The 27,515-nt window shown below is 57.3% G+C and overlaps 1 protein-coding gene across 1 annotated transcript in view; it reads left to right on the forward strand.

Moving 5' to 3' along the window:
* The first annotated feature begins 18,598 nt into the window (after positions 1 to 18,598).
* The window catches only part of LOC134154720 (uncharacterized), a 30,321-nt gene continuing 21,404 nt past the window's right edge, over positions 18,599 to 27,515 (forward strand). The window contains 17 exon segments of the mRNA XM_062601398.1: positions 18,599 to 18,653; positions 20,409 to 20,528; positions 20,630 to 20,775; positions 20,866 to 20,974; positions 21,113 to 21,229; positions 21,344 to 21,411; positions 21,472 to 21,567; positions 21,688 to 21,876; positions 21,998 to 22,100; positions 22,236 to 22,377; positions 22,459 to 22,595; positions 22,598 to 22,632; positions 22,745 to 22,844; positions 22,929 to 23,047; positions 23,182 to 23,219; positions 23,490 to 23,602; positions 23,704 to 23,770. Coding sequence (XP_062457382.1) covers positions 18,599 to 18,653; positions 20,409 to 20,528; positions 20,630 to 20,775; positions 20,866 to 20,974; positions 21,113 to 21,229; positions 21,344 to 21,411; positions 21,472 to 21,567; positions 21,688 to 21,876; positions 21,998 to 22,100; positions 22,236 to 22,377; positions 22,459 to 22,595; positions 22,598 to 22,632; positions 22,745 to 22,844; positions 22,929 to 23,047; positions 23,182 to 23,219; positions 23,490 to 23,602; positions 23,704 to 23,770 — 1,754 coding nt within the window.

Consider the following 27,515-nt stretch of genomic DNA (forward strand, 5'->3'; position numbering starts at 1 on the left):
GTACAGGCCACGCAGCTGCTGCTCGAGCTTCTGGCACTTGCGTCCTCCTGCCCAGTAATTCCTTCTTCGCAGAATGTGAGTGAATTCCTGGAAGCATGCTGCAAATACACACCGCGGGGATGTGTGCCACAGGACACTCAGGACTGCACAACATGCCCAAAAGAAAACTCGAGGAGCCCACAGTTGAGACTTTTTCTCCAGGTACCAAGGAGAGCAGCAGCGTCAGCTCCAAGGACAGGCTCCAGCACACACCATTACCCACTGTCCTGAGCACTCCAGTAGCCACTGCTGTGTAGCCCCCAAGGACAAGCTTTCTTGGAAGCTTCAGGAATGGAACCGGGAATAACTGCTCCGTCCCTTGCAGTCCTTCTCTCTTCAGGCACTTATGTCCCTCCTTCCCATCCTCTTCAAAGAGCCCAAACAACCTGTCCTTGCCTCTAAGGGCTGCCTGAGCCAAGGGCACATCCTCTCGAGCCTGCTGCTCGCCACCCCTGACTGCTGCCTGGAAATGACCTTCCTTCCTCCTTGCTGCTGGCAGTCAAAGGAAGGGCATTGCCCAAGGGGAAACACCACAGCTTTGGGGAGATATTCACCCAAGGCACTCCTCCCCTCCAGCAGCATTCCTTGCAGCCCTCTCTTCCACCTCACTCCTCTCTACTAGGCTGCTCACCACAGCTCTACATGCCTGGAGACATTGTTGGCAAAGGATTCTGTGGCAGCAGGCACAGAGGCTCTCTCTCACCTGAAACAGGGCCCTCCTGCCTCTTCCAGGCCCTGCATGTATGTGCACACACATAGACTCCCCTTTGCATTCACATCCACCAACTCTGCACAAGTGTGTGTCATGCTTCAGTGACACACAGAGATGCCAGCCAGTGGGGTGTAGTCACACTCTGTTGGTGCCAGCCACCAGAGGGGACTTCAAAGGAAGAAAAGGGCTCCTAGCTCCCAAAATTCATCCACAACTCTGCAAACAGCCTCTGCTCCTTGGCCTTGCTGCCAGCAGGGCTCCGATTTCACTTTGACATACAAAGCTCGATCCTGTCCTGGCCACAAAAGACATCCTCCGCCTTTCCTCCTGCCTAACTGCATACTCACAGGTCTGAGCAAACAACGCACACCCTGCGGCAAAGCTCACACCAACACCTCCCTCTTCACAAGGCTTGACAAGAGCATGCAGACTTTTCCTCAGCCTCCAAAATTGCCCTGAGACACCCAGCACTGCTCTCCGCAAATGAGCAGCATCCACATTTATTTCACCTACGCGCTAGGAGAAAAGGCCCTCCTCTTCCAAAAGGACCACTTACATTGACTTTCCCAAAGGTCTGGAAGCTGAAAGCAGAAGCAGCAGCGGAAAGAAGCCAAGAGCAGGCTCTGACAGGCACTTGCTCCGGGCTGCCCAGCCAGCAAGAGAGGCCTAGTCCTCATGGCAGAGTTTAAAAGGCATTCAGGCGGCACGGCTCCCTTCTGCCGGGGAGGGCGGCAGGGCTGTGTGAGCAGGGTGTGCGTGCAGCCAGGTGTGTCCAGGGCTGTGCCTGAGAGCAGTGTCCTGGGAGGTCAGGGTGCCCAGGGCCATGCCTCTGCCACCTGCGATGGTCAGCACTCAGCCCGCCTGGGCAACTGCCTGCAGGGCTGTAGGGAGAAGCCGTGGGGGAAGGAGCAGCCCACAAAAGGGCAGGATCACAGTGCCCCAGAGTGGGGGCTGCGTGGGGCAAGGCTGCTCAGAGCTGCTGCTCAGCCCCAGGAGCTTACCCGGAGGAAAGTCAAGGCAGGGACGACTCCACAGGGAAAGAGGTTTCCCCAGTGTTGGCTTTCTGTTCCACACTGTTTTTTGGGGGGAAGGGAAAAGGAGGTGCCAAGGCTGGAGAAGAGCTGGAGACTGGGGAGGCTGCTGAGGGGTCAGCAGGTCTGCGAGGAAGCTCAGAAAGTGCTTTTGCCCCTGCTCTGCCCTCACACAGCAGCAGCAGCAGCAGCAGCTCTGCTGGCCCCAGGAGCCTTTGTGGAGCTGCTCCTTGGCACCTGCCAAGAGGTGCGTGCCCCGAAGCAGTGCCCTGCTGCTGGGAGGGCTCTCTGGGGCACAGACAAGTGCCCCAGAAGTGGGCTGGGGTCTGTTGGCTAAGGCAGGCAATGGACGCAGGAGAGGGCATTTCGTGCTGACAGGAAAAGCTGCAGGCGGTGGAGCCATGGTGCAAGAAGGGGAGGAAGGTAGAGCAGAAGTGCGGTGGGAGGGAGAGTTAGGGAATTTAGCTCTCTTCCCCTCCAGTGCAGACGTTTTCTTCCCAGAAAACCCCACATGGCCTCTGCCAGCCCGCAGAGCCTCTGCCCCACAGGCCCCAGGGCAGGCACTACCTTCTCTGCAGACAGACCTCTGGCTGAGGAGAGGGTCTGACTCCAACGAGATGTTACTCCAGCCTAGGCCTCTCTTGCAAAGGCTGGAGCAGCAGCAAGTACACGGAGGTTCTGCTTGCAGACTGCAGCTCACTAAGTGCTTGAGGCCAGTGTTGCGAGAGCTGCTGGTGCTTCAGCACAGTCTTTCTAGCACAGGCTGGAACAGCAGCAAGTAAATGCAGAACCGCAAAGAATGCAGTGATTGCCCCAACAGGGTCTTCTTCCAGCAGCCTGGGGCCTGGGAGCTTCCTCAGCCAGACGCAGGAGCCACAAAGCCTTTGCCTGCTTGGTCCTTCCAGAAGCACACCCCCACCGTGGGCTGAAAGCACACCGTCAACCTGTGGCAGGGTCACATGCGCCTCCTTGCTTGGCTTCTCTCTTCCTCTTCAAAGCACTTCTGCTGGGCTTCTTCTCACCTCTGCAGGGCAAGGAGATGTGGCTTTCAGCGACCTCTCTCTTGCCTCTCCTTCCTGACCAAGAGCTGTTAGCTCACAGCCTGCCCCGGTGCATGCAAAGTTCAGATGTGGTCATTTTCTCCCCAACAGGCCTCACTCCTCCTGCAGCAAATACCCTCTGGCACTTTATTGCCCTGTGCTTTGGTCCTTCTGTAGCTCTTATTTGGGGAGCCTAAAACATGGAGAGGAATGAGTGGTTCTGGTTTTGGTTTGTTTGAAAAGGTTGATCCCTACCAGAAACAAGCAAGGCAGAAAGACATCTTGGGCTGGCGTTTTCCTCCAGACCACGATTGTCGCAGCAGAGAGTCAGCTGCCTGTATGGAAGCATGATTTGGATCGGAAAAGGGCACGGGATCTCCTCATCACAAAGGCCTTAAGCCATACTGGGGAGCCAAAGCCCTCAGGGAAAGCCCACAATTTTCTCAGCCCGGTCTTCAAGTATGGCCTCAGAAGGCAAGTGGGCCTCTTGGCATGCTGGGCTGCCACCTTCAGCAGGAGCGCTCCTGAAGGGGTTGAATTCTTGCTTTTCTCTTTACTCATACAGTTTCAAGAAGAAAACAAGAACTCCCCGGCCTTGTCCCCTGCCACACTGAGATAACTGTGGCTCCTACGGGCTCCATTTGCACAACCACCCAGGAAGAGTCTGCATAGGTATTGTCAGAGAAGGAAAGCTCCTCAGATCCACTGGAGATGTGGGCCTTCCACTTGTGTATGCAGTGTGCTTCCCAGGCTCCGACAAAGGAAAGGCAGACTTTATGCACCCTGAGAGCTCCTGGAGAGACAACACAGCAGGGCCAGCAAGCAGACGGGCTCTGCTGGACCTCCTACTTAAAAAGAAGGGAAGGCTGCATGCGGATATCAAGACTGGCAGCAACCTTGGCTGCAGTGGCCGTGAGAGTGTGGAGCTGAGGATCCTGAGAGGATGGAAGAGCACAAAATGTGGGATGCCAACACTAGACTGCAGCAGAGCAGACTTTGGCCTCTACAGGCAGCTGTCTAGGAGAACCCCATGCCAGAGGCTCCCAGAAGTAAGAGGGAAATCAAAGAAAGCTTCTTTGGAGTCCCGGAGTTCCTCCTCCAGGCTGTGTCCAATTCTGGGCTCCACAACACAAGAGAGACGTGGAGCTACCAGGTGGAGTCCTGCCCCAGAAGGGCTACTAAGATCAGGAAGGGAGTGGAGCATCTCTCCCACAGGGAACGGTGGAGAGAGCTGGGCCTGTTCAGCCTGGGGCAGAGAAGGCTGAGGGGGGGAATCTCAGCAATGTGTATAAGTATCTGCAGGGTGGGTGTCGAGAGGATGGGGCCAGACTCTGTTCAGTGGAGCCCAGCGATAGGATGAGAGGCAACAGGCCAGAGTGAAACCCAGGAAGGTCCATCTGAAGACAAAGGAATAAGCCTTTTCCCTGGGAGGAGTGACAGAGCACTGGAACAGGTTGCCCAGAGAGGCTGTGGAGTCTCCATGCCCGGAGACAGTCAGAAGCCGTCTGGACAGGGTCCTAGGCAAGCTGCCCTAGGTGACCCTGCGTGAGCAGGGCAGGTGCACTAGAGGCTCTCCAGGTCCATTCCAACCTCAAAGAGCTCTGTGATTCTGTGGTTCTGAGAGCTGAGGCCAGGTCCTGCACAGGGCCGTGCAGGGAGAGCTCCTGTCATGCCAGGGCTGGCTGAGTCTTGCCATGGCCCTGGCATCACTGCAGCTTCTGCTCACATGCTGCGTGGGATGGAAAGCAGAGAGAGCCTTTGTGGAGGCTCTGTGCAGGTGTTTGGGCTGCTTGATGGCCTGGTCAGGTTGCTGTGTCCACCTGTAGATGAGGTTGAGGTGAGACTTCAGCCCAGGCTCAGCCCAGGTGGAGCAGGGCTGCAGCCTGGGTCATTGCAGGCTGCTCAGGTGCTGTCCTGCTGCTGGGGCCAGGCGTGGACCCTTGTCTCTGGCACGCAGCCCTCCCCGGCGAGGCCCATGCACAGCACCCACAAGCGGGCAGTGCCAGGCCAGCGTGCACCTGACACCTTCATGTTCACCATCAACCCAGCTGTCCCTGCCCTGCCTCGGGGCAGGGATCTCGCCCCAGGCACCGGGGCTGCAGCTCGGCCGCCTTCCCCTCAGCACGGTCACACGGCAGCTCCTGGCCTGGCAGCAGCGCCGGCAGCAGCCGCTCTCCCAGCCCCCGGGGCTCCGCACGCTCCAGCTGGGGAAAGACGTGGCTGCGTTTGCAGAGCTCGCGGGGCTTTAGTCTCCTGGGGCTCCAGCCAGAGATGTCTGTTCCCGAGGTGCTGGAGCAGGTCAGGCTGCTTCCTGCAGCAGGAAGCCCAGCTGCAGCTGGCTCCAGCGCTGCGCCTGGCACAGCTGCATCCCAGCCCGGGGCAGGAGCTGCCAGCAGCGGCGGTCTCAGCCACAGGGGCCTCAGCTCTCCCTGCCTACCCGTAGGGCATAGACAGCAGGAAAGCATAGCACAGGCACGTTCTGTGAATATGATAGTGCTTGATGTTTGCCACAGCTCTTATCCATTGCTAAGCACGAGCAGTACTGACCAGGCCAGAAGGTGGGCTTTCTTGAAGAAAAGCCGAGCAGTCCCTCTGCTCCCTTGCATTCTTGTCCTGCTACAGACATGTAGCGTTTTCAACGTTCTCTTAGCACTGAGCACATTGCTCTTGGATCTGTTCTGTGTCCCCTACTTCAGTCCTCATGCACTGGAAAACCCTGTAGTGAAGCCGAAAGCTTTCCGAGGGCTCAGCCGGCAGCGCTGGGCACTACAGATTGCTGCTGCTTCCGTGCGCCTCTGGAGGTGGCTGTAAAAGCACGGTCGAGTGAGAGGAGTGCCAAGACAACTACAGTGTGGTTTTGTTATACGAGTTTCACTACGCCACGTTGGTTTGGAGATACCTTAATGCTGCAGCTCTAGAGGCTTTCAGGCACTAGACTAACCACGCTGCCACTCCGGGGACACTTCCTCTGAGAAGTCCAGGGATGTTAAGATACAGGTGTGTCTGCCCCCGCCTCCTCATTCCTCAATCCTTTCTAGAAGCTGGCCTGACAGATGAGCCAGGCTTTCCGTTACTGTGACTTGCTGGTCACGCCAGAGCTGTAGCCCTGCTGAAGGGCAGAGTAAAGGATGTCTCAGTAACACGAGTTTCTCAGCGAGTTCTCTGCCGTCATTGAACACCTGCATTTGTCATCCCACAGCTGCACGCGTGCCCCTTGGAGGGCAGTGATCCCAGGCTGCTGGGACAGGGGAAGTTCCTTCCAAGGGCTGCTGAGGAAGAGCGGTTGTACTGCGGGGAAGAAAGAGCTCGGAAATTCTCTTCTACTTAGGATTTCTCAGTCCCTGAGAGGCAGGAGCCGTCACCTGGCTTCAGCGGTGCTTGGGAGGTGACATCAGCTCCTAGGCCAGCAGCAGGCACGTGGATTTCCTCCTGGTTCTGATGCCACTTCTCCCGAAGAACCACCAGCACCAGGCCCAGTGCCCCTTTGGGAGCTTCCGAGGTCACTTCTGGTAGGCCAGGAGCAGGCCCACTGCTGCTGCTCCACTTCAGGAGGTCACTTCTGCCTCAGGACCTGACAGGTCAGTGGCAGGCCCAGGATGGCAGTGCTGACTGCGAGGCCACTACTCCCTCAGGCCCGGAGAGACCAGTGGCAGGCACAAGGCTTTGATGCTGAGTGTGAGGGCACTTGTGCCTTGCACCCGGGAGCGTTGCAGCAGGAAAATGGTGTCAGTGCTGACAGGGAGGTGATTCCAGCCCCACCCACTTGGAAGCCAGGAGGAGGAACCTTGCTGCTGCTTCTGCTAGTGAGCTCACTTGCGCCTCAAGACCTGAGAGGCCACCAGTGGCCACAAGGCTGCTGTTAGTGCCTGGGAAGGAGCAACCAGCCTGGGGAGGCAGCAGGGGTGTTGGCAAGCTCAGTGCCGGAGGGGAGAGCAGCAGGTGTTGTGCAGCTGCCTCCAGGAGGGCTCCACGCTGTCTCCCATTGCTTCTTCATCAATGTCCTGATGAAGCAGGGACTTGGTGTGTAACCAGGGAGGGGTGCTGATACCTGGCTGTGCTGGAGAGGAGCTTTTCAGAGAAGGACCTGGGGGCTGTGGTGAGCACCAAGCTGACCATGAACCAGCAATGTGCTCTGGTGGCAAAGAGCAGCCATGGTATCCTGGGCTGCATCAGGAAGAGCATTGCCAGCAGGTGGAGGCAGGTGATCCTTCCCCTCTGCTCAGCACTGGTGAGGCCGCACCTGGAGAGCTTGGTCCACCAGCACAAGAGAAACATGGACCTACTGGAGTGAGTCCAAACACAAAGAAGACTAAGGGCCAGGAGCATCTCCTGTATGAGGAGAGACAGAGATAGCTGGGCCTGTTCAGTGTGTAAGGGGAGAAGGCTCAGAGCAATTTGAATGTACAGAAGTACCTGATGGGGACATGGCATAAAGAAGACAGAGACAGATTCTTCTGTGACAGCCAGTGGCAGGATGGGAGGCAACAGGCACATGTAGAAATACAAGAAATTCCATTGAAATATAAGAAAAGACTTTCCACTGCAAGAGCGATGGAACACCAGACCAAGTTGCTCAGCAGGACTGTGAGTCTCCATCCTTGCTGCTGCTCAAAACCCAACTGGACACAGTCTCAGTCAGCATGCTCCAGGTATACCTCCAAGTATAAAAGAAAAGAGGGTGGAGGCAGATGTTCTCTTCCAGAGGTGCTTTCCAACTTCAGCAATGCGTTGATTCAGTGATTTGGTGATGCTGCCATTTGTGAAGTCACTTGTGAGCTGTCTAGAGGAACTTTGCTTCTCCATGGAAGAACTCCTCTGTATCACAGAGCAGTCAGTGCCTCAGCAAATTACTTCTCAAGGGCTTCAGCGAGGGGTGGGGGCTTTTTCTTCAGGGCCTCGTACAGGCGATCCTTGCACCAGGGAGTCCAGCTCGGCATCAGCCTGAACAGCTCACGCATCATGGTGTGGGATGTTTTCTCCGCCAGAATTCTTTGCTATTGCTCAAAGTCCAGAATGTCCCCGAGCAGGAGGTCCAGGACACCTTTCAATTCAACAACACGTTCAGTCAGCTCCACTCGGTGCCTATCGACAAAGTGTTCCCCTGGGGAAGACAGAAGCAAAGGGTTAGTCATCTGTGGACACACTGGTGCTCCTTCAGCTGCTTCACAGGTCATGGAGCAGCAGCCACTTCACAGCAGGGTTTGCCTGAGCTAGCACGACCCAAGGAGGAAATGAACGGCACCACGGAGCACCCAGTCCTCTCTGCTATTAGTGGGTGATGGCACCGTCTAGCCGAAAGCCGAAAGCATTCTAGTGTGAATGTCTAATTCAAACTGGGGCTGTGCCGGGGCCAATGCTGTGTTTTAGAGTGGGTGTTTGAGCCGCAGCCCCTGGTTTTGAGGCATTTTGCCCCCAAAAGTCTCACCTGTCACTGCAACATTTGAGCAGATTCTTTGGGGATTTGTTCTCTGCCCCTAAAGCCTGTGGGACAGCAAAACAGAAAAGAAATGAGAGGGGAAGCAATGGGAGGGAGCTCCAATCTTGCACAGTCGACGGGGCGCTGCAGAAGGGAGGGACAGAGCAGACACCTTTCCAAAGGAGGCTCCTTCCCTTAGGGGACCAGGACTCCCAGGCCACCTCCCAGCCTTGCTGGTGACCCTCTCTCATGGCTGCTCCCATCTCCACTGAGCCAGTGCCATCAAGTGACAGCACAGCTAACTGCAGCCCTATCAGAGACCACCACCGTGCGGTGTGAACTGGCCATGGGAAATGCTGGAGCTACGGATGATGTTCCATGAGCACCTCTGACAGGGAGGAGACATCCCATCACCTGGTTCAACCCATATGTCTTGCTGGGAACTCACTGCATTGGAGTTTTAAGCTAATTTCAGACAGTGTCATGGCAAAAACAGTCAATCGAGCTCATCACCCTTGGTTTGTTCTGCAGCAACCACACACATGCCAACATGGCTGCCCCAATAACACGCCAGTGACACACACACGCCAAGGATACGGCTGCCCTTTTCACAGGCAAAGACATGGACACGGCAGCCCCACGCACACGGCAGCCCCACGCACACCCATGTGCAGGGCAATTGGGACCAGTGGGACAACATCCCCCCCTGCTTCCCCCCACCCCGGGTGCCCAGGCGTCCAGGCACCCCTCAGCCCCCCATCCTGGGGGGCATCCAAGCACCCCTCTGGGCCCACCACCCCTGGGACCCAGCATCCAGACACCCCACTGCCTCCCCCCACACCAGGCGTCCAGGCCTCCCGACACCCCTCTGCCCCCCTCACACGAGGGGTCCAGGCGTCCGGGCCCCTCCTTCCACGTGCCCAGGAAATCCCCATCCCTTCCCACGACAGGGGCCCAGGCGTCCGAGCACCCCCCCTTCCCCCGCCCCCCATCACCTGAGCGCCGGCTCGGACGCCTGGGCCCCTCGCCGCGCCCCCTTCCCTCCCCCAGGCCCAGCGATGCCGCTGCCGCCCCGCGCCGGGAACTGCAATCCCAGCAGGCAGCGCGGCCGCCGAGCCCCGCCCCCTCCCTGGCGCCTCCTCGAGCCCTGACAGAGGGGACGAGAGAGACACGGAGCTGCTGGAGAGAGGGCGGCGTGGGGCTGCGAAGGTGGTCGGGGGCTGGAGCAGCTGCCCTCCGAGGAACGGCTGCGAGAGCTGGGGCTGTTTAGCCTGGGGAGGAGAAGCCTGAGGGGGATCTTATCAGTGTGTCTAAGTACCTGAAGGGAGGGTGTCAAGGGGACGGGGCCAAACTCTTTTCAGTAGTGCCGTGCGACAGGACTAGAGGCAGCGGGAACAAACTGAACCAGCGGACGCTCCGCCTGAATATGAGGAGGAATTTCTTCACAGTGACAGTGACCGAGCACTGGGAGAGGTTACCCAGAGAGGTGGAGGAGTCTCCTTCCCTGGAGAGATTCAAGGCCTCTCTGGATGCAGTCCTGTCTACGATGGTCTAGGTGACCCTGCCTGAGCAGGGAGGTTGGACTAGATGATCTCCACAGGTCCCTTCCAACCTTCCTGATTCTGTGATTCTGCTGAGCCTGCTCGCCTCAAGGCCAGCTCTGGGCTCTGCTGCTCTCCTTCCTACCTGCCCTCGGTCTCTGCAACTCCACTAGTTCCCGGGTGCTACAGCCCAGGTGGCCATGGACGCTGCTGGCACCAAGCCTCCGGGGTGGCCGCTTCCCCTTCTGGCCATGGGCACCCGCCTTCTTCCCCTCACACCCGCAAAAGCCCAGCACTCAAGGGCACCCAAGACACACACAAGAGCTGGCAGTTCCCTCCCACCACGACGCCAGCACTGGGCCCCAGCAAGGGGGGCCCAGGCTCAAGCACTTCCTCCCCTCAGAGGCATAAAGCAGCTTTTTCCTCCTCTCCCCACAGGCCCCCTGCCCCCAGGACATGCGTTGGCCATGGCAGGGCCCTCTCCACGCCTCTCCCCAGCACCAACAAGACGCAGCACACCCCTAGGCCACAGCCACCGCAGCTGCAGCCAAAGAGCCACAGCAGGACCGTGGCGGAGAGCTACCCTGGCAGCAGCCCCCAAGCCCTGACTCCTCAGCTCTGCTCTTCAGGCCTCTCCAAAGTTCCCATGCTGCAAACAGATGATCTCACTGCACACCCAGCCAAGAGCCACCCGACTTGGGGCAGTTGGTTTAATTCAGCATCAGAGAACTTCCTGTGTGCTCGCATGGCTCACAAGCAGTGCTGCTGCTGCCGTTGCCGCCGTTGTCAGGCAGTTGCGCCGTTGCCGGTCAGCGCCACTGCTGGAGAGGGCCACTCTCCAGGCTCACAGCACTTGCTGCCCATTAAAACTCCAGCGAGCAGAAGAGGTTTGGGTGCAGGTAGATGGTTACCATGTCATGGTGAGCTAGTGGTAAATAGGTACCTTGCAAAGTCTTCCCCAAGACCTGGTCCCCTTCCACCTCTGCAACACTGAATATGGTGCAGTTCAAGTGTTGAAGACAGAATTAAGAAACTATGACAGAGGGAGAAAGCAGCCAGACATGTGCCCTGGCAACAGAGTGAGAACCTAACACCTTTCCTCTCTGCTTTGATCCTGCCTTAACACAACAGCGGTAGGCTGTATTCCAGCTTAGGCTGTCCCTTGTAGGATGACCTCGTAAGGCCACCGGACCAAGGAAGACAGGCAGCAAACCATTGCCCATCCTGGAACAGAGTCCCTGGGGCCACAGAGCAGTGGCTAATGTAGCTGGCAGCACAGTGCGTAATGCTGTGCCTCGGAGCCTATCCTGCCAGATGACCCTGCTGCTCGCCTTCCTGCATGGAGAGAAATTTTCACTGTGGTTGTTTCCAGAGCTCTCCTTCGGGCATGATCTGCAGCCCTGGGTGTTTTGTTAGGAGGTGATCCCCGTTCCTGTGGATGTGACCCCAGTCAGTGGGACCCATGTGCTTCTGCTACAGAACTGCCTTCTGTGGCAGAAGCAGGTGCCCAACTTGTCAGGCTGAAATGGGGACCCTACTCCCCCTGTGCTCATGCCACCTCCCCGCGGTGTGTATTTGCAGTCCATTCCTAGGCACCCCAGAGTGCTCTGCCCAGAAGGCAGTGCCAGGCAGGAGGAAGCCATCTTCAGAAGCTGGAGCACCTACTGAGTGGCTTGGGAATGAAGTGGACGAGAATGCCAGAGCAGTAAGTGTCACTGTTGGAGGCCCTTCTTCTGCCGGTGTGCATCCTGCAAAAGCCTTGTGCTATGGGCGCTGGCTCGCAAGAGCCCTTCCCATGGGTTCACTGAGCCCTGCCCGACATCGCCCAGTCCTGCCTTCAAAGGCAGCAGTGGTGAATGTAGTTTTGGAATGCACACACTGTTGCACCTTGCTCTCCGTGAACACACCAGCAGAGCCTCTGGGGCCCTCCTGCTGGTGGCACTGGAAGTGCTGGGCCTTTCTGTGATAGAAAGTGAAGAGTTTCTGCTCAGCTCTGTCATAATTCAGATGCCTGGTTCAAAGAGAATGGGATGTTCAGCCTTGCTGGGCTTCCCTTCAGGGTAAAAGGGTGCTGACAGGAAGGCTCCCGGGAAGGCTCAGAGCAGAGGCTGGGGAAGAACCTTCCCTTCTGCAAAATGGAGCTGCCATAGCCCCCCCCACCCCTTCCTGTCCTCCCTAGCAGGACTGCCCTGCACATTGCCCTAGAGTTTAGTGAGCTGCCTTCCCCTGTGCTTGCCTCCCTTGACTCCATGCTCTTCTGGATCAGCCTTTTGGCTCTTCCCTTGACAAAAGCCTGCCAGAACATTTAGCTCTTTGCCCATATTCCCCTGCAGCTGCTCTTGTGTGGAATGGAGGGGCTGCTGTGAGCAAAAGCAATGGGTGTTTCTGCAGTTCTGAGAGGCAGCTTCTTCTCCGGAGCATGGAAACATGGGCTGCCCTTGCCAGGAGCAAGAGCCTTTACTTGGCAGCATCTCACCTCTCTTTCTCACCTTTGCAGATGAAAATACGCAGGGATTCAATCCCGACAGCCACTAAAGCAGCTTCGATTGTGTCCCTTGAACCTCTTCCAAGTATTTTTCCAACGTGAGTACTTTGCCTTCCTTCTTTCCCCCTGCCTCAGAAAGGCAGCAGCCTCTCCGCACAGGTTTGTTAGGGCTGCAGTGCCAGGGCTGGGGCAGGCTGCTCTGAAAGTGCTTTGGGAACAAGTCTTCCCAGCGGCTGGGTCCCTCTTATAGTTAGATTCCCGGGGGCCATATGCCCAGGTTGGCAAGCCGGCACAAACTCACTCACACACACACACACACAAACACTCTTTAGGAGCAAGCAGTTTATTAGTAGATACTTACGAACAGACCGACCCAATGGTAATCTCGAGGACCACCTCAATGCTTGTCCCAATCATCTGCATGATGAGAGAGCGAGAATCGGCAGGTACAATCTTTTCGGATGTCCCCGAGGAGGCAACGTGGTCCTCTGTTGTGTAGCAGCCTCTCTCTCCTTCAGAAAAACTCCGGTATTTATGATTACTTGTGGTAGGCGGGAGTCCCGGCCCCTGGGGCCAGCAAGTGCAGGGAGTCTAGCCCAACTCCACCCCGGTTGCATAACCAGGCTATGATACTGCGCACGCGTGCAGACTTATTTCGGGGGCCACATTTGGCTTTGGGAGTCGCTATTTCACTACTCTTCAGCTTCTGACCTTCATGTTGACTGCTTCTCATGGTGATTCTGTAGCTGGAAGCCACCGAATCTACATGTAACCAACCACTGTTCTTTCTCACAGATTCCCAAGACCTTGTCAGTTACTTATTTGTATCCCGCTTAACACAGCGGTATTGTTCAGGCACTGAAAAGTTACAACACTAGCCTATTCCCACCAAGTATCAGGTAGTACAGATACAAAAAGTTACAACACGGACCATTCCCATCAAGTGTCAGGTAGCAGGGATACAGTCGCAGTGACCTGCATGCATGCTCTGCCTACATCTGGGCTCTGAGGGTGGGGAGAGGGTTCTGCAGAACTCTGTGATGTCGTCCACCTGCTAAGGGCTTTGTGTGTAAATGCTTGATGCCTTTCTCCTTCTTTGACACTGGGTGCCCAGCAACAATCCTTTTCTCACCCCTGAACACAGAGTCTTTGGGGCCACAGAGCAGTCTTGTGTAGTTGGCAGAACAGCAGGTAATGATGTGTTTCAGAGCCTGTCCTGGCAGATGACCCTGCTGCTCTCCTCACTGCCTGGAGAGAGTCTCCCTTGGGCTCCTGGAGCTCTCCTTCAGGCATGACGTGCAGCCCCAGGTGTTTTGATGGGAGGTGATGCTCTGATGTGGCCCCAGTCAGTGGAAGCCCTGTGCTTCTGCTGCAGAATTGCCTTCTGCTGCAGGAGCAGGTGTGAAGCTGGTGAGGGCCAGGTGGGGACCCTACTCTCCCTGTGCTCATATCACCTCTCCGCGGTGTGTATTTGCAGGCCGGTGCCAGTCACCTCAGAGTGCTCTGCACAGAGTGCAGCAGCGGGCAGGAAGAAGGAACGGAGAGAAGCCCGAGCACTAGTGCATGTCCTCTGAGCGAGGACCGTCAGAGGTCTGGAGTGGTAAGTGCTCCTCATTGAGGCCCTTCATGTGCCAGCCTGCTCTCTGCCCAGGCCTTGTGCTATGGGTGCTGGTTGTACAAGAGCCCTGCTGGGCCCTGGAAGGCTTTGCACAGGCCTTTGTTTTCAGAGATGCCAGCTGTGCTCTACTTCTGCAATGTATCTGCCTCTCCAGCGCTCTCTGTGAGCAACCCAACAAAGCCTCTGGGGCTCTCTGCTTGGTGGCTGTGGAACTGCAGGGCGTTTCCACGCTAGAAGATGGAGAGTTTCTCTTCAGCTGTGTGATGAGTAAGATCTTTGGTGTGAACAAGCAAGGGATGTTCAGCCTTGCTGGGCTTCCCTTCAGGGCAGAAGGGTGCTGACAGGAAGGCTCACGGGAAGAGTTAGGGAACAGGCCTTTCCCTTGCGGGAAAAGAGACCGGCTCTGGCCCCCACTGCGCACCCCTGTCCTCCCTAGCAGGACGGCCTTGGCCTTTCTGCCGCAGGAGGGCACAGCCTGTTCCTTTCTGCCTCCTTCTCCAGGGGGAAGAAGAGCCATGGGCGGAGACAGGGACAAGCAGGAGAAAGAGCAGCAGCAGTGGCAGTGTCAGCGGCAGACCCGGTGGCAACAGAAGACAGAGCAGCAGTGGCAGGGGCAGTGGCAGCATCAGTGGCAGCCACAGTGCCGGCAGCAGCCCCACTGGCAGTGGCAGTGGGAGCCCCAGTGGCAGACACAGCGGCAGCCCCACCGGGAGCCCCAGTGGCACTGGGAAACCCACTGTCAGACAGAGCGACAGCCCCAGTGTCAGCAGCAGCCTCACTGGCAGTGGCAGTGGAAGCTCCAGCTGCAGGCACAGCGGCAGCTCCAGTGCCAGTGTCAGACAGAGCGGCAGCGGCAGTGGAAGCTCCAGTGGCGGGGACAGCAGCAGATCCACTGGCGGTGGCAGCAATAGTGGAAGCCCCGGTGGCGGGCACAGCGGCAGCCCCAGGGGCAGGCGCAGTCGAAGACCACATGTCAGACAGAGGGGAAGCGGCAGTGGGAGCCCCGGGGGCAGCGGCGGTGGCCACAGCAGCAGCCACAACGGCGGCGGCAGCAGCAGCAGCAGCAGCAGCAGCTCTGCTTGTGAGCCGCGCGAGCACCCAGGAAGTTCTTGTGTGCTGAATTAAACCAGCTGCCCCAGGCCGGGTGGCTCTTGGCGGGGTGTGCGGCGCGCTCGCCCGCCTGCAGCGCGGCAGCTCTGGGGAGGCCTGAGGAGCGGAGCGGAGCAGCCCGGGCTCGGGGCCAGGAAGGCTCCTCCTCACAGCGGCTGCTCCCGCGAGGCGCCAGGGAGGGGGCGGGGCTCGGCGGCCGCGCTGCCTGCTGGGATTGCAGTTCCCGGCGCGGGGCGGCAGCGGCATCGCTGGGCCTGGGGGAGGGAAGGGGGCGCGGCGAGGGGCCCAGGCGTCCGAGCCGGCACTCAGGTAACGGGGGTGGGGGGAGGGTGCTCGGACGCCTGGGCCCCTGACGTGGGAAGGGATGGGGACTTCCTGGGCACGTGGAAGGAGGGGCCCAGACGCCTGGGCCCCTGGGGTAGGGGGAGGCAATGGGGTGTCCGGATGCCTGGGCCCTGGAGTCAGGGCGGGGCAGAGGGATGCCCGTACGCCTGGGCCGCTCGCGTAGTGGGCAGAAGAGAGGTGCCCGGACACCTGGGCCCCTCGGGTAGAGGCGGGCAGGAGAGTGCCCAGATGCCTGGGCCCCTGGGGTGCAGGGGGGCAGAGGGGTGCCTGGACCCCTGGGGTGGGGGGGAGCAGGGGGGATGTTGCCCCAGTGGTCCCTATTGCGCTGCATATGTGTGTGCGTGGGGCTGCCGTGTGCGTGTCTTTGCCTGTGAAAGGCCCAGCTGTGTCGTTGGCATGTGCGTGTCATTGGCGTGTTATTGGGGCAGCCTTGTTGACGTGTGCATGGTTGCTGCAGAACAAACCAAGGGTGATGAGCTCGATTGAACGTATTTGCCATGACACTGTCTGAAATTAGCTTAAAACTCCAATGCAGTGAGTTCCCAGCAAGACATACAGGTTGAACCAGGTGATGGGATGTCTCCTCCATCAGAGGTGCTCATCGTACATCATCCATAGCTCCAGCATTTCCCATGGCCAGTTCACACTGCGCAGCTGTGGTGGTCTCTGATAGGGCTGTAATTAGCTGTGCTGTCACTTGATGGCACTGGCTCAGTGGAGATGGGAGCAGCCATGAGAGAGGGTCACCAGCAAGGCTGGGAGGTGGCCTGGGAGTCCTAGTCCCCTAAGGGAAGGAGCCTCCTTTGGAAAGGTGTCTGCTCTGTCCTTCCCTTCTGCCGCGCCCCATTGACCATGCAAGATTGGAGCTCCCTCCCATTGCTTCCCCTCTCATTTCTTTTCTGTTTTGCTGTCCCACAGGCTTTAGGGGCAGAGAACAAATCCCCAAAGAATCTGTTCAAATGTTTCTAAGTAGTGGGACGAGTGAAAAGTAAAAGATTTCTATGAGATGTGGGGTTATGACTGTTCTGTACCAGATTCCTAAGCATCTGTTCATAAACCTACAGGCAGCTTGGCTTCAGTTCCCAAACTGTGTCACATACAAGTGTCACATACTGTGTTTATCAGGCCCTTCATTTCCTGAAAGGGTTTTGAGAGGGAGTGGACCCATGAAAGTTTAAATTACCACTATGAGTGTCGTGCAGTGCCTCAGAATACCCCTTTTCTCATTGTTCAGGAAAGCTTTATCAGTATCACTGCTTTCTGGAGATTTGTTTTCCCAAGTCCTCTATAGTGAATTTTTGGCATTTTAGAGGGTCTTCATAGAGCCAATCACCCCTATCTAAATTGGAGCTCTTAATTAGTTTTCCTCCTTGGTTGACTTCAAAGTTTCTGTTGTTAAACTCCTTTGTGATTGTAACAGTGATGCTGACTAGAGAGTAAACTAACATTTTTGTCACATTCTTGTTGCTTCTAAGCTTTTTAATTTTTGCATTTCTCTTTCCTAGTGGATTAATGAGACTATTTTAGTGCCACTTGTACAAGAGATTGAGTCTGTGAGCAGTCAGCTGAGAAGAATGGGGTACCCAGAAATGCAGGTTGGAGGTATGATGATAGAGTAACTGGGGGGTTCCCTGTGGTGGTTGGTAGCAGGCCACCCCATAGCAGGGCACTGCATAGGTAGTATAGAAAACAAGTCTGCTAAGAATTACAGTTCCGTTTCCTGTTTGTATTGGTGTGATCTTTGCTTCATGTAATGCATTTTACTAAACTGGAAGGATTCTTCATAGGATTTCTGGAAATACTGATAAAGGCATGCTGATGCTGCAATAGCATAAAATTCTTAAGCCTCTTGTTTCCTCTGAATTCATTCCTGGAGAGTTAAAGGCTCAGATTAACATCCTTGTATCTTAAACTGTCAGAAAACTATCACACGTTGCAAGGATGGTTGCCTGTCAGCCCTCTCTGTCTGCGTTAGTAAGTGTCTTTCCAAACTTCCTTAAAATCAGCTACTTCCTGAAAAACCTATTGCTGTTACTTCCTTAAATTGTTACCTGCTATCTTGTCTGAAAGCAAACAGGCCACAAAAAGTTTTATGAAAACTTAGATGTGATACATTGTATCCAAATATTGTTTAAGAACTGAGAAGTCATCTTATGACTGTGATAATAATAAATCTATAGACCTAGGAAGTATTTATTTATTTATTTATTTTTACTTAAATTAATTCTGTTATCACAGGCGATTAATCGTTTGCATTTAAGATCTAAGATCATTTTAAGGTTAAGATACATTAAAGTTTATTTATTTATTTATTTTAACTTAGAATAGTTCTGTTATCAGAGATAGGCTATTAATCGTTTGCATTTAAGATCTAAGATCATTTTAAGGTTAAGATACATTAAAGATTATTTAAGTACTAGGTGTAGCACTAAGTGGGGCTGGGAAGGATAATCTCAGGTGGATTTTGGAGAGCTATGGGCATTAGAAGAAAAGATCTTTTGGTTGGGGCAGTTGATTTTTGCTGTTTTGGGGTTCCCCCCCTCCTTTTTAAGCATTTTGATGAGCTAGAATTCTAGCTAAAATTTCATAGTGCAACTCTGAAGGAACTCCTTCCATTGCCTTATCACATGCATATCCCCCTCAATCAAGAGCAGGATTTGATAGGCTTCATTTAAACAAAGCCTACTTTGTTTTTTTTTTTTTTTTTTTTTTTTTTTTTTGGCCTGTTTGTAGTCTGTCCTCAAGATCTGCATCTGTTGTGGTGCCTGTGAAAAACTGATCACTTACTGACCTCATCTCCACCTTGCTGCTCTGCTGCTGCTCTTTAATATGGATGTTACTTCTTCCCTTTTTCACACCATATGTTTCTGTTTTCTTATGGAATGCAAGCCCTTCAGATAAGGAACTGTCGTCTTTTGCGACCGCACAGTGCTGCATAGCGTTTACGTTCTGTGGTTTAAGGGAGATAGCTAGTACTTCACTGGGATTGGAAACAAACATTTGGAGTATTGGATAAGCTGTTAACTTTGTATAAATCTTAGTAAATTATCTTAGTAAGTTACCTTAGTAAATAGTGAGACAAAAAAGCCAGTTCCTCCTTGTAACATTGCATTTGTTAACGTCTTGTAAGGGAGAATGTTCAAATTTCTGTCGTGGATGCAGATGTCGTGCTGGCTCTTGTCGCATGCAGAAGCCAGCGTCAGCAATCTGAAACAAGCAGCGCTTGTTAAAGCTCCAGTCATGCCAACTCTGTACGCTATAATGCAGTATTTGGATATTGCAGCGAACCAAGAGTATTTGGTGGAAAGGGTCAAAGGTATGTGGTCAACCATACTGACTTTAAAACGTTTCCGTTAGCTGGGTCAAGCGTCGGTGGTGTCAGATACCCCGTCAATTAAGAGGTTTGAACTACAGTCACAGCAGGGAGAAGAGCTGCTTTTCAAGTAGCAGAGGTAGTTTTTGCAACTTCCTCTTTTCAGACCAATGTAATGATGTGGGACTTGGCATGGAAGTTTTTATTTCTTCTTTCAGTTTGGGGTGTGAAGTGTCCTATTTAATCCCTTCATTAATTACCAATAAAAATTACCTTGTAAACTCCACTCCCCTAACTTTAAATCCTCTCCAAAGCTCCCACGCTGCAAACGGACGAGCTCACCACACACCCAGCCAAGAGCCACCCGACTTGGGGCAGTTGGTTTAATTCAGCTTCAGAGAACTTCCTGGGTGCTCGCATGGCTCACAAGCAGTGCTGCTGCTGCTGCTGCTGCTGCTGCTGCCGCCGTTGTGGCTGCTGCTGTGGCCACTGCCGCTGCCCCTGGGCCTCCCACTGCTGCTGTTGGTCTTTCTGACACTGGGTCTTCGTGTGCCGCTGCCACTGCCAGTGGGGCTGCCGTTGTGTCCAGCATTGGATCTTCCGCTGCCACTGCTGCTACGAGCGGGTTTCCCGCTGTGTCCAACATTGCAGCTCCCACTGTCACTGCCGCTGTGTTTGCCGCTGGCACTTGGGCTGCCGCTGTGCCCGCCACTGGGGCTCCCAGTGACGCTGCCACCGCCAGTGGATCTGCTGCTGCGTCTGCCTCTGGGGCTTCCAGTGACGCTGCCACCGCCAGTGGATCTGCTGCTGCGTCTGCCACTGGGGCTTCCAGTTCCGCTGCCGCTGTGTCTGGCACTGCCACTGCCGCTGCCACTTGGTCTGACACTGGGGCTTCCAGTGCCACTGGGGCTGCCACTGTGTTTGACAGTGGGGTTTCCAGTGCCCCTGCCATTGACACTGGGGCTGCCACTGTGTCTTACAGTGGGGCTTCCAGTGCCACTGCCATTGACACTGGGGCTGCCGCTGTGTCTTACAGTGGGGCTTCCAGTGCCACTGCCATTGACACTGGGGCTGCCACTGTGTCTTACAGTGGGGCTTCCAGTGCCACTGCCATTGACACTGGGGTTGCCACTGTGTCTTACAGTGGAGCTTCCAGTGCCACTGCCGCTGACACTGGGGCTGCCGCTGTCTCTGCCACTGGGGCTTCCAGTGCCACTGCCATTGACACTGGGGCTGCCGCTCTGTCTGCCACCGGGGCTCCCGCTGCCACTGCCACGCTGCCTGCTACTGACACTGGGGCTGCTGTTCTCTTTTGCACTGGGGCTTCCACTGCCGCTGCCTCTGGGTCCCTTCGGGTTGCTGCACCCAATGGGAGGGGTCCTGAGTCTTGCACTGGGGGGCTTTCCACGGGGGGGCATTGCATGGGGGGGGAGGGGAGGAAGGTCCCTTCTGGGTGTTGCACCCACGGGGAGGGATCCTGGACATTGCACTGGGGGGGGGGGGTGGCTTTCCATGGCGGGGGTGTTGCACCTGGGGGACGATTTGCACAGTGTGCGGGGGTCCCTCCTAGGTTGGGCTGCAGCGGGTGCTGGAGTGCATGAGCCTGGGAAGGGGGTGGGGGTTTTTTTTGGGGGGGGGGAAGCAGGGGCTCCGGTGCGGCGCCAGGGCCGCAAGAGGACGGACGCGCGGCGCCTCCCAGGCTCGGCTTGGCGCGGCTCAGCCTGGCCCGGCCCGTCCTGGCCGCTGCCTCTCTTGCAGCTGCTGCCGGGGAGCCGGAGGTGCGGGGCGAGGGCCCGCGGTGGGGCTCGCCCTGTGACCGCCGCTGCGCCGCCATTAACGACCCGCATGGCGACCTGCCCTCGGCCTCCCACCCCCATGGCATCCTCGCCCCCCGCATCCTCGCCCTCCGCATCCTGCCCGGTAGGGAGCCCGGCGGCGGCAGCGGCGAGGGGGGTCCGCGCAGGGGGTCCCTGTGCCAGCGCCCACACCCGCTCGCCTCTCGCCCGCAGTCGTCACCCACCAGCAGCACTTGAATGAGGTGCCGGCGTGCGAGAGCTGCGGGGCAAAGACCACGCTGACGGCCGAGAGCGCGGTGGAGGCCAACAAGCTCTCCAACGACGTCAAGGTGGGTCCGTACTCCCGCGGCCCATGCCCATCCTGCTGTGCGGGAGGGGAGGGGGTCTTTTCTTTGGCCGCGACCTTCTCCTCTCTGCAGTTCGGCTTCAAGAAGTGGAAGAGCCACGCGACCGCCCAGCCCTGGGAGGACCGCTCGGAGATCAGGAAGGAGCTCTACTCCAACCTGAACGTCATCCGCGGCTTTGGAGGTGGGCGGCCGCTGAGGCTCTAGGGTTCGCAGCAAAACCCTGTTGGGAGGAGGGAGCCCGGTTAACACCCCCCCTCCCCCGCCGTGCACGTGGCGAAGCGGCTGGCGGAGCAGCGGAGGGGTTGGTCGCTGTCTGCAGGCTCCACGGTGACGTTGGGCAGCGTCCTCTATGCGCTGCTCTTCGGCTGGTGGCTGGCGCTCCTCTACGTCCTGGTGGCCGCCGAGATGTTCCTCACCGTCGTGGGGGCTCCTTACGGTGAATCTTCCCCAGGTGCCCGTCCCCGGTGCGACCGGGCCGGGCTGTCGTGGTGGTGTACGGGACGTGCGCGTCGGGGTCCTGCCCCGCGTCCCGATGCCGCTGCCCCCGCAGGGCGGCTCTGCAGGGACCTGGGCGGCTACTTCCTCTGGCCCTTCAGCAAAGTGATCCAGCAGGTGGAGGTAACGGCCGGGTGCCGTCCGTACGTCCGTCCCCGCCAGCCCCTCCTCACTCTCCGCCAGGGTCCCGCCGCGGAGGCCGACGGCACCCGGGAGACCTCGGCCCTGCTCGGCGGCCCAGCGCCCGGCCGCTGGTGCCCCGCGGACCCCGGCTACCGGGTGAGCGCCCGGCGCGGGAGGTGCTGGACGGGGCCCGAGGGGCGGCTCTTTGGGAGCCCGGCTGCTCCCGTTCGGGTTTTTCCACCCTAAAAAACTGCCGCCACCGGGCCGTCCTTGCAGCAACGCGCTGCCGCCGCCGCCGTGTGGCTCTGCCTGGGCTACCCGGCGCTGGCACTGGCCCACGGGCTCGTCTGCTTCGTCGCCTGGCTCCTCTTCTTCCTCATCTCCGTCACCAAGATGAGCACCCGCACGGCCCACCAGGTGCTGCTGCCGCCCCTGGAGTGGGTGCTCATCCGGCGCCCGCGCATGGTGGGTGGCCCCTGGTGCTGGGAGTGGAGGGTCCCCTCTCGATGGGCTGGCTTTTGGCGGGGGGGACACCCAGACCAGTGTCACCCGCTTGGTTTCCATCGCCCCGCTGCCGCCACCGCAGACAAACGTGCCGCTGGAGGCGGAGGTGATCAAGTGCTGCTACCGCGCCGTCAACGCCTACTACTACAAGTACGCCGTGGACGGCATCAACGTCTTCGCTGTCAGTATCCTTTTCCCCCCTGCTTCCTTTTTGTGTATAGGGGGGGACACGTCAACTGGGCACCTCCTTGAGGTACCACCTCTCAAAAACCACCGCCCTCCCTCCCCCACTTCGGACACGTCCTTGATGGCCGCCGCAGACCTGCTGCCGCTGGTGGTGGTGACGCTGGTGCTGGGCTACGTGGACGGGCGCAACTGGGTGACGAGCTCGCCCGTGAAGTTCGCCCTGGCGCTGCTCTCCATCATGCCCCTCTCCTACTACATCGGCATGGCCATCGCCAGGTGAGCAGCTGCCTGGTGCTGGGGCCGCCCCGCGGCACTGCTTCCCGCCCCGTTGACCCTCTGCGCCTCCCGTCCCCGCAACATCTCGGCGCAGAGCAACGTCGCGGTGGGGGTGGTGGTGAACGCCACGTTCGGCTCCATCACAGAGCTCACCTTCTACATCACGGCGCTCATCAAGGGCGCCCGCAAGTGCTACGAGGAGATCGTCAAGGTGGAGCTGACGGCACCCTGGTGGGCTGCGTCGTCCTGGTCCCGGTGAGCCCGGCGGGGAGGAGGCGCTTGTGTCACGAAAGCCCCCGTCCTCCAGCGTGGGAGGAGGAGAGGACCTCCTCGCCGAGGTCACACTGACAGCCACGTTCTCTCCGAGGGCTTGTGCACGGTCATAGGAGGCATCCGGCACCAGGAGCAGAGGTTCAACAGCCGCTCGGCGGGTGTCAGCTCGGCCCTGCTCTTCCTCTCCGTGGGAGGTGAGTGCCCCGGCGGCGGTGCCAGCGGGGGGAGGATGTCCCACGCCGCGGCCTGGCGCCCACTTCCACCTCTCCTGCCAGCAGGCGTCTTCGCCCCGATGCTCTTCTCCAAGGTGTACGGGAGGCTGGTGTGCGGCGAGTGCCACAACGTCACCCAGAACGCGCTGGGCCACTACCTCTGCAAGAGCTGCCACTTCGACCTGGTAAGCCCCCAAACCGCGGCACCCACGGGCGCCCGTAGCCCGCCCGGCTCCTCGCCGGCGGCCCGCAAAGGGCACTGCAGGGTGCCCAGGGCACAGCCATGGCGCTCGCCCCGCTGATGGGCTGTCCGTTGCAGGTGCAGAACAACAGCATGCTCTACTACAGCCATGTCCAGTGAGTGTCCTGGGGTGGACCCGGTCCCCGTGTCGGGGTGGCACTTCGTGGTTGGCTCACAGGTCCTCGGGGAGCTGCCTGGTCGCGGGCAGGGCGTCCTCCCTCCTGGGGATGGCACCGCTGTGCCTGTCTGGTCCCAGGGCTGGACCACGCTGCGTCCATCTCCCTCTGTCCTGGGACAGCCACCGGTGTTCTCAGCTCTGTGGGGTGCAGGGGAACGCCGGGGCCTCCAAAGGGCTCTCGCGTGGGGCTGAGCGCCGTGTCCCGCAGGCCCCCGGTGTACACAGTGTCCCTGCTGCTCCCTGCCGCCTACCTCATCGGCCTCTTCTTCACCCTGAAAACTCACTTGCACATCTATGACATCCACATCAGCGACTGTCACAGTGAGTGCCACCCCGGCTCCGCTCGGCGAGTCCCCTGCTCCCCTTCCCACGCTGGGAGGCTCACATGGGGTTTCTGACTCATCCCTGCTCCTTTCCCCCAGGGCCCGGCCACCACCACAGCGCCGTGGTCCACTGGTCTCGGTGGAGGGCACTGGTCATCCTCCTGCTGTCCATGCTGAACATCCCTTTCCTGCTTGAAACAAGCATCTGAATTATCACAGAGCTGAGCAGAAACTCTTCACTCGCTCTTCACTTTCTATCACAGAAAGGCCCAGCACTTCCAGTGCCACCAGCAGGAGGGCCCCAGAGGCTCTGCTGGTGTGTTCACGGAGAGCAAGGTGCAACAGCGTGTGCATTCCACAACTACATTCACCACTGCTGCCTTTGAAGGCAGGACTGGGCGATGTCAGGCAGGGCTCAGTGAACCCATGGGAAGGGCTCTTGCAAGCCAGCGCCCATAGCACAAGGCTTTTGCAGGAAGCACGCTGGAAAAGAAGGGCCCCCAGCAGTGACACTTACTGCTCTGGCATTCTCGTCCACTTCATTCCCAGGCCACTCAGTAGGTGCTCCAGCTTCTGAAGATGGCTTCCTCCCGCCTGGCACTGCCTTCTGGGCAGAGCACTCTGGGGTGCCTAGGAATGGACTGCAAATACACACCGCGGGGAGGTGGCATGAGCACAGGGGGAGTAGGGCCTGACAAGCTGGGCACCTGCTTCTGCCGCAGAAGGCAGTTCTGTAGCAGAAGCACGTGGGTCCCACTGACTGGGGTCACATCCACAGATATGGGCATCACCCCCTAACAAAACACCCACGGCTGCACGTTATGCCCAAAGTAGAGCTCTGGACACAACCACAGTGAAAATTTCTCTCCATGCAGGAAGGCGAGCAGCAGGGTCATCTGCCAGGACAGGCTCCAAGGCACAGCATTACGCGCTGTGCTGCCAGCTACATTAGCCACTGCTCCGTGGCCCCAGGGACTCTGTTCCGGGATGGGCAATGGTTTGCTGCCTGTCTTCCTTGGTCCGGTGGCCTTACGAGGTCATCCTACAAGGGACAGCCTAAGCTGGAATACAGCCACACTGCTGTTGTGTTAAGGCAGGATCAAAGCAGAGAGGAAAGGTGTTAGGTTCTCACTCTGGTGCCAGGGCACATGTCTGGCTGCTTTCTCCCTCTGTCATAGTTTCTTAATTCTGTCTTCAACACTTGAACTGTACCATATTCAGTGTTGCAGAGGTGGGAGGGGACCAGGTCTTGGGGAAGACTTTGCAAGGTACCTATTTACCACTAGCTCACCATGACATGGTACCCATCTACCTGCACCCAAACCTCTTCTGCTCGCTGGAGCTTTAACGGGCAGCAAGTGCTGTGAGCCTGGAGAGTGGCCCTCTCCTCCAGCAGCAGCTGCTGGTGCATCCATCAACTGCTCATAGCTCACCTCTTCAGTAGAGCCACCCTGCTGCCTTCAAGTGTTTTGCTGGCAGAGCTCTAGCCATGCGTCATAGCCTGTGTTACACATCAGGGCTGCGAACGTTACAGAGCAACAGTCAGTGACTTGCTTTGCTGATAAAAGGTGATACAAATCTTTCCTAGTGATGGGAGGCACCTTTCTGTCTTCAAAAGCATCCCCCAAAATAAGCTGCAGCCATCTTCAGGGCGGTGGTGGTGGGGTGCTGCTAACAGTGCAAAGCCAAAATCATGTGTGCATGAACACACAGCAGCCTCTAAGCCTGTGTGTGGGGCAGGTCATCCCTCCCCTCCCAGAGCCCTGGGGTGGCTGCTGCAGCATGGGGACAAGTGTTTGAAGGCTGAGTAAAGCGCCTTGCTGCTTCACCCCACAACTGACTTGTTTTCAGAGGCAGCGCTGGAGAGCATGCAGCTCTGGTTTGAGGGCTTGCTGCTAGGTAAGGCAATGCTTTTGTGCATCTTGACTATTTGAATGATTCAAGGTTCCCGCTGGCGCACACGAGCTGGGTGACCTTTGCCACTTTGGGGCCTAGCTCTGCCACATAGCTAGAAGGAGGATAAATTACTCCAGACTTTGCTTGCCCGGGCTCCTGCTTGGCTTCGGCTGCCACTGCTGTTGCTGGAGGCCTGGCTCCATCATCTTCAAACAAGGCTGTCTTAAAGTACTAGTTTCTCCTTTCTAAGAGCAAATCTGCCTTTTAAAAAGAAAACCTTCCATGATGTCAGCGTGTTGCTACCTTTGCCAGAGCAGGGCTGGTTTCCTAAGGAGCAGAGGCTTTTCTGGGCTTCCCTTCAGGGTAAAAGGGTGCTGACAGGAAGGCTCCCGGGAAGGCTCAGAGCAGAGGCTGGGGAAGAACCTTCTCTTCTGGGGAAACAGAGCTGCCATAGCCCCCACAGAGCCCTCCTGTCCTCCCTAGCAGGACTGCCCTGCACATTGCCCTAGAGTTTAGTGAGCTGCCTTCCCCTGCGCTTGCCTCTCTCTCCTCTCCATTCTGTCCTGGATCAGCCTTTTGGATCTTCCCTGGACAAAAGCCTGCCAGATCATTTAGCTCTTTGCCCATATTCCCCTGCAGCTGCTCTTGTGTGGAATGGAGGGGCTGCTGTGAACAAGAGCAACGGGTATTTCTGCAGTTCTGAGAGGCAGCTTCTTCTCTGTAGCATGGAAACATGGGCTGCCCTTGCCAGGAGCAAGAGCCTTTCCTTGGCAGCATCTCACCTCTCTTTCTCACCTTTGCAGATGAAAATACGCAGGGATTCAATCCTGACAGGCACTAAAGCAGCTTCAATTGTGCCCCTTGAACCTCTTCCAAGTATTTTTCCAACGTGAGTACTTTCCCTTCTTTCTTTCCCCCTGCCTGACAAAGGCAGCAGCCTCTCCGCACAGGTTTGTTAGGGCTGCATTGCCAGGGCTAGGGCAGGCTGCTCTGAAAGTGCTTTGGGAACAAGTCTTCCCAGCGGCTGGGTCCCACCTGCCTGCAGGCATGCTCTGCCTTCATCTGGGCTCTGTGGGTGAGGATAGGGTTCTGCAGAACTCTGTGATGTCGTCCACCTGCTAAGGGCTTTGTGTGTAAATGCTTGATGCCTTTCTCCTTCTTTGACACTGGGTGCCCAGCAATATCCGTTGCCCACCCCTGAACACAGAGCCTTTGGGGCCACGGAGCAGTCTTGTAGTTGGCAGGACAGCAGGTAATGATGTGTTTCAGAGCCTGTCCTGGCAGATGACCCTGCTGCTCTCCTCACTGCCTGGAGAGAGTCTCCCTTGGGCTCCTGGAGCTCTCCTTCAGGCATGACGTGCAGCCCCAGGTGCTTTGGTGGGAGGTGATGCACTGATGTGGCCACAGTCAGTGGAAGCCCTGTGCTTCTGCTGCAGAACTGCCTTCTGCTGCAGGAGCTGGTGTGAAGCTGGTGAGGGCCAGGTGGGGACCCTACTCCCCCTGTGCTCGTATCACCTCCTCACGGTGTGTATTTGCAGGCCAGTGCCAGTCACCTCTGAGTGCTCTGCACAGAGTGCAGCAGTGGACAGGAAGAAGAAACGGAGAGAAGCCCGAGCACTAGCTGCGTGTCCTCTGAGTGAAGGCCGTCAGAGGTGTGGATTGGTAAGTGCTCCTCATTGAGGCCCTTCATGTGCCAGCCTGCTCTCTGCCCAGGCCTTGTGCTATGGGTGCTGGTTGTACAAGAGCCCTGCTGGGCCCTGGAAGGCGTTGCACAGGCCTTTGTTTTCAGAGATGCCAGCTGTGCTCTACTTCTGCAATGTATCTGCCTCTCCAGCGCTCTCTGTGAGCAACCCAACAAAGCCTCTGGGGCTCTCTGCTTGGTGGCTGTGGAACTGCAGGGCGTTTCCATGCTAGAAGATGGAGAGTTTCTCTTCAGCTGTGTGATGAGTAAGATCTTTGGTGTGAACAAGCAAGGGATGTTCAGCCTTGCTGGGCTTCCCTTCCTGGCAGAAGGG

This window comes from Rhea pennata, unplaced genomic scaffold, assembly GCF_028389875.1.
Source record: "Rhea pennata isolate bPtePen1 unplaced genomic scaffold, bPtePen1.pri scaffold_33, whole genome shotgun sequence".
Classification (NCBI taxonomy): Eukaryota; Metazoa; Chordata; class Aves; order Rheiformes; family Rheidae; genus Rhea; species Rhea pennata.